Raw genomic sequence first — 6,551 nt, 5'->3', positions numbered from 1 at the left:
CCTAATTTTCGTCAAAGCCAAAGGGGTTACAGTTGAAGTTTCTTCAATGTTAGCAGATTCTCCCGAGGGAGAACAGCCATCTTCATCTATCTTAGTTTTGCTAACTAATGGTCTAGTCTTGTAATAAGCAGGGAAGAATCTATTCAGAGATGAAATATTTTCACCTGGTAACGGACCCATAAAAGCAAGTGATTTTCCAGAAAGTTCAAAGGGAATGATTACCTGGGAAGCGTAAATAGTGCGTACTTCTTCGGTGTTAGGGTTTGGAATGTGCTCTTGTTCCCCAGACCGTGTTGTTGATTGGAGCTTCAGAACAGGTTGAAGAACATTTGAAGATGAAGCCATAGAGAGATTTTTGATTGAGAAAGCAATATTTTGAAAAGATTGGGGATGTTGGTTTTTCTGTTGAAGAAGATGAAGAAATAGGAATGAAAGGTTGTATAGAAGTGCAAGACCAAGTATTTAAAGGTTTAACGGAAACCCTTTTTAAATCTTTTGGGTAAAACCCAAAGAACACGTGGCGGCTGGTGATTTAATCTGACGGCGGTCGAATAAATTAGCTTCACTCCTAGTATGTAGGAGTAATGATCAAGAAGTAAGGTAAAAAACGTGGGAATGTAAGTTATGAGAAAACATCTTTGAAAATGACAAGACGTTTCGGGAACAGGGTCATCAATGATTATGACGTTAGTCAGCAGTCTTGGAACTCTCAAAGATCAATAAGAAACGAAATCTTATGATGACAAGAAATACCTATTTCTGTTGATTTTCGAAACAGGCATTTATTGGGGGCAATTTGTTAGCTGAAGATTTCGTCTTGTAATATTTGTCCTTCGAAGAAGTGGAAAATCGAAGGAAAGATGGTTACTGATGGCCATCCCTTAAAAATAAAAGAATGGCTACTGATGGCCATGCTTCAAAAATAAAGATTTCTAAGTTTGTTATGAAGATAATGAATACTGAAAGCTAGTGAAAGTATGTGTCTTCGGGGACTTAGACAAAATTTATAAAATATATTCAAGTATTACTACTTAGCGTGTTTTCATAGTGTTTTTAATACACTGCCACGCGTCGAAGACGGACTCAGGCGGGAAGATTTGAAATTCAAAGACGGTTTCGTAACTGTCCAAGTAACATATGGCGTCGCTGGAAGTTCTTATGAGAGACGTGGCAGCAGATTAGTGTAGGACCGTTAAGGTCGAAACTAGTATAAATAGGAGTCTTAATGTTAGGATTCTGTGTGTTCATTTTGTACAAATCACTCACATATTTTCTCAAGTATCAAGTGTTAAGAGAAAGAGTTCGCTGAGAAAATGTACGTATGACACCACCACTTTAATACATGTGTATTATCTTTCGTTTTCAAATATCTTTCAGAATTACTGCATTCCATTTACTTCTTGCCATTTACATTTCTGTATCTTTACTTTAATATCATTTACTTTCGAATTACTTTCATGTTATTTACTCTCAAAGTCTTTAACGTTTCTGCATTATAAGATTCTTTACGTTTTAACAGTCCTTTTAGTTTCATATGTTATGTTACTTATCTTTTCATTGAAATCATACTTACATATAACAAAGTGATTATCAAGATTACTTGTTCTTTAATCGAACAACGCTTATTGACGAAGACGAATCATGAATATGGTTCAAATGAACATTGATAACAATCTTTTTGACTATGTGTCCTAGGATCAATCTAGTCGATCCTGCAAGTAACCAAATCATATTTATTATAGTTTGGAAGACTAGCGGTTGTTTACCGGAAATCACCGTAAACACTAGTACTTTACAGTCGAAGGTTTATTCCAATTCTTAGAAAATACTTAATTTCTTTTTTAGAAGAATCTTGTTTTTATTCATAAATCAGAAACATAACCACTTATAAAATGAACTTAGAGAAAACTAAAACTTTGACACACATGTCCTAGGATCAATCTAGTCGATCTTGTAAGTTACCAAATTACACAGTTTGAAAGACTAGCAGTTGTTTGTCAGAAATTACTGGTAAACAGTTATACAACTGTTCTTCTATTTCAAACTTTTCCAATCAACACATGTATTAGAAAGTTATAGAAAGAACGTTGCAACTATAATTCAATTTTGTATCTATAAAAATTTAGAGTACAATTCAATCAACATAATTTTAAGAAAAGAGGGTTGTTCTTATAGTTGAAGTTGTTTTAATTCTAAATAAAAAATAAATTTTAGCAAAAAACTTGCGGGCAAAAACTGCCCATGCCCGCCTCGGCCCGCTTTTTTAAGCGGGTTAGGCGGGATAGGCCAACTTAAGGTACCGAGTCGAAAACGTCAGCCCATCCCGCCCAAGTTGATTTTAAAATTTATGATCTTACACACTTAAATAAATGTTAGTATACCCAAATATTCATTAATTACTTTGTTATCAGCAAAACCCAAGTGATATGAACAATTTTATTCCAACATTTTTTAATAAAAGTTGTATGTTATATGTAGTTTATGCTATGTTTTGATGATTTTGTTGTATCTTATAAGTTGTTTAAGGTTTGTTATTGATGAATGTTTTTGTTAATGTTTGTTTAAAAGATGAGTTTATTATATCTTATGTGGTTTAAGTGTTTTTCCAACCCCTTACGGAATATATAACTTTTTCGGATTCCTTTAGAAAATTATAATATGAAAGATAAAGTTATATTAGAAAACTTTTTACACTCTTCAATGCTAGACAATTATTCTTCAGTCCATTGTTAATGGTTGTTTAAAAAATAAGTTTATTATATCTTATGTGGTTTAAGTTTTTTTCCAACCCCTTACCGAATATATATCATTTTCGGATTCCATTAAAAATTTATAATATGAAAGATAAAGTTATATTAGAAAACTTTTTACACTCTTCAATGCTAGACAAGTATTCTTCATCCCATTGTCTGCATTTCGCTGTTTAATCGTTAGAACTTGGTTTAATGATTCTTGTTCTTCAGCCGCCCCTTTTTCCACCTCTAATTTTGTGTGCAAAGTAAATAATATTTTGCAAAATGAATTATAGGTGAAGGAAGGGGATGTTAAAGAATTAGTAGCATTAAACCAAGTTCTTTATCGTTAAATAGAAAGATATGAATAAATGCTGAAGAAATCTTGTATAACATTGAACAATGTAACTTGTTCTTTTAATATAATTTAATTTGTTATATTATAATGTTCTAGATCAGATTTACAGGTTATATGTTCAATGAGCATTGACAAAATAAGCATTCCACATAATTTATAATAAACTCAATGTATATATCACAACAGTTGTTTAAAACAACTGTTGTTAAATGTTATGCATTAAAGAATATCACAACGGTTGTTTGAAGTAACTGTTGTGATAGGTAGCGCGTTGCCTAGTTTATAATAACGGCCACAGTACCGTGGTGGAAAGCATCATACATATAACCACCCTACCTCACAACGGTTGGTCAAACGTGGTGGTATAACTTTCCCAACCGTTGTGAAATGGCTTTTACGTAGTAGTGATTGCTCATTATGTAATAGCACATTGGTTTATGATTTTCTGTTTCTTCGGCAAAGTATTCATCTTCTGTGCCAGTAACTTTTATGACACAGTCATATTCCACGGGTAAGATGGAAACAACATTACAAATAATATAAAGGCCGTCTTTAGATTTAGAACTGAAATTATCTATGACCATTTCGTCATCCCTTTGTAATATGGGATCTTTAAGACTGTTCTTCGACTAGTTGTAAAGAAGGAAAGAGTCTGTAATTTACTGGCCTTTTGATCGTTTTGCTGACTATTGTTATCGACGCTTTGTTGTTGGCGCTAGCCTAAAGTTGCTCATAATCCCAATTAACCATAAAAGGGATCTTCATGCTAGACTTGATTCTCGAATAAAAAACATGGCCAACAAAACTCATGTTAAAACAAGAATAAAAAAGTTTAGAAAAAATTGAGAAGAGATATGAGAAAATGGTTCTCAAGACATTTTTATTTATATAATATTTTGTCATATATGTTTCAATCCAATGGCTTGTTCTATTAAAATATAATAAAAAATATTACATAATAATATTTTGTTATATAAATAAAAAAATAAAAATTGCAAGAAGATCATGTAACAGAAGAAGTGACGTGCATTTTGGACAACAATTTTTTTTTTTTAAAACATGAAAACTTTAACATTTAAATTGAAATATTAGATATGTAAAAAATTTGAAATATTAAATTTTTTTGGTATAAATTGGATATTTAATTTTGAACATTAAAAAAAATTAATAAACAAAGCTTAAAAATTACTTGAAAAGCAAACATCAGCATCAGCAAGATAGAAATCAGCCCTAAATTACTAGAAATTGCTTCTAGATACAAGCATTAATGTTGAATTACAAATAATAACGAGCATTTTATTGAGATGAATATGTTGTTGGGAAAAAACTAATATATAGAGAATAATATGAAGACAACACAAATGGAAAACAAAAAACACTAGAAAAATCACCATCTTTCTCAAATGACAGGTAAAGAATAGTTATTAATTAAAAATGGTTCCAATATAAAATCTACCCTGAATCATTATTGGTCCCCTAGTACTGACACACTCTCAGTCAAATATTTCATATTACACTAATATAAAATATATAAAAAATAGAAAAAATAAATACAAGTTTAAAATATTTTTACTTGATCAATTTTACAATAAATAATTTATATATATAATATACTACTAGTAGTTTTCAACTTTCTGTTCATTGCATTAAGTAATCATACAAAATATAGATTCCTTCAACATAATACAGACAGCATATATTATAGAGAAGAAATTACTTATTCAATCAAAATAATAATAACAACAATACGAACCAAAACGAAGCCATATTAATTAACAAACTAATTTGGCATATAAAATGCTAAATTTAGATAACTATGCTAGTAAACCTTGAGAGCATAAGCTTGAAGAATAGGCAATCAACTCTTATATAAACTCACAGTAGAGTGCAGAAACATTGTAAAGTACTCATACGAAACATGAAACAAATTCAAACAGCTGATACATTGTAAACTCTTAGAAGGTATTATTGTCAATAATGACTTATGTTATAGACACTTATATTCATTCTAGTTAATTTGGAGGAGGGAAGAAAATGGCATCTCCAGTTCTCTTAGAACGGAAGAGTTTCTCAGTTTCAGCATCTACATTGAAAGCAGCCTGCAGAACTGTAGATGATAATGCCTTCCACACCGAAGAACTTCCAGCCATGTGTGTAAAGATGGGATTAGGAGTAGTGATGATAGAAAACCACTCCATTCCCTCGGGGTCACAAATCTTGGAGACGACGAAAAACCTTGGGACAATGAACAAATTTCCAGCCTTCAAAGTAGTCTCCAAAACCCTCTTGCCATCAACACCAACAACTTGAACGCGTCCGCTTCCCCTAACAACATAAGTAACCTGGAAAGCAGAATCGCAAGAGAATCCAGGCGAGCACATGGCATTTCCATCAAGCCTCACAAGGTCAGCTCCTAGACCAACCTCACCAACCAAAGGAAGGTTCTTGGTGTTCAAAACAACAACCCTTCCGCCATTCTTAACATCGACATCCAATGGTGCCTCTAGACAATTCAAGACCATACCTTTCCTGTCTCCATCTTTAGGCTCAGGAAGGCTGATGCTTCCGTCAAGCTTCACAATCCCTTTCCCGGTTTGTTTCCCAACAAGGGTCTTCACATTGGTCTCGTCCAAGTCCCAAGCTCTTCCCACAAACTCAGTCGAAAATCCGGTAAAGATTCCGTTAGGACCAGTTAGGAAAAAATCAGTGAACTCACCAGCCTTATGTGCTTTTGAAGTATCTCCAAGAAACAAAATAACCAACTCAGTGTCCTCTTTGTTGAACCACCATGTCACAACACCAAAAGGAAGTGCTAAAGCATCACCAGTCTTAATTGCAAGAACCTTCTCTTCTGATTCAGGTTGCACAATTCCAGCAACTCCACTTCCTTGAAGAACATATGCAACTTTGGAAGAATCAGAGTACCGAGGAGTGGCAAAACCGTTCTTCTCAAGAGCTAACTTGGCAGCACCAATGTTACCTTCACGCAGCATAGGAAGTTCAGATGGTGACCAACTGTAATACGATCCACCATTGTCACCGTACACTTTCTTCGACAATTTTGGAGTGAGATCAATATCCATAGCAATTAGCAACAAAGATGAACAAAATCAGAGAGAAAAGGAAAGAAAGTTTTGATGATTGAGAGAGAATGTGTGTGCTTGCTTATATAGGAAATTGCAAGCGTAACAGAATGTAGTTTGTGTTATTTGTTATCGCTACCAATATTCGTTACCGGTAATTACGAAATTGTATATTGATATTAAGTAACTAAAAACTCTTTTTTAGGAAAAATTAACAAAAACATGAATAATATAAACGCAGCACAAACGGAAAACTAAAAAAGAGTAATTACCGGTAACGAAATTGTACATTTATATTCTTTCTCAAATGACATTGAAAGAATAATTATTAATTAAAAATGGTTTCAATATAAAATCTACCATCAATCATTTTATTGG

General features: G+C 32.8%; 1 protein-coding gene across 1 annotated transcript; it reads right to left on the bottom strand.

Annotated features, from left to right (window-relative positions):
• Positions 1-4,931: 4,931 nt before the first annotated feature.
• Positions 4,932-6,222, bottom strand: LOC131642647 (glutelin type-D 1-like). Its single transcript, XM_058912868.1, has one exon. The coding sequence runs from the start codon at positions 6,171-6,173 to the stop codon at positions 5,103-5,105; it is 1,071 nt and encodes a 356-aa protein (XP_058768851.1). The 5' UTR covers positions 6,174-6,222; the 3' UTR covers positions 4,932-5,102.
• Positions 6,223-6,551: the final 329 nt, after the last annotated feature.

This window comes from Vicia villosa, unplaced genomic scaffold, assembly GCF_029867415.1.
Source record: "Vicia villosa cultivar HV-30 ecotype Madison, WI unplaced genomic scaffold, Vvil1.0 ctg.005542F_1_1, whole genome shotgun sequence".
Classification (NCBI taxonomy): domain Eukaryota; kingdom Viridiplantae; phylum Streptophyta; class Magnoliopsida; order Fabales; family Fabaceae; genus Vicia; species Vicia villosa.
The sequence above is the reverse complement of the archived record's forward strand: the minus strand, read 5'-3'. Positions and strand labels throughout refer to the sequence as shown.

What these genes read in the sequence shown, in the direction of transcription:
- LOC131642647 (XM_058912868.1), bottom strand. Translation starts at nt 6,173, where the DNA reads ATGGATATTGATCTCACTCCAAAATTGTCGAAGAAAGTGTACGGTGAC.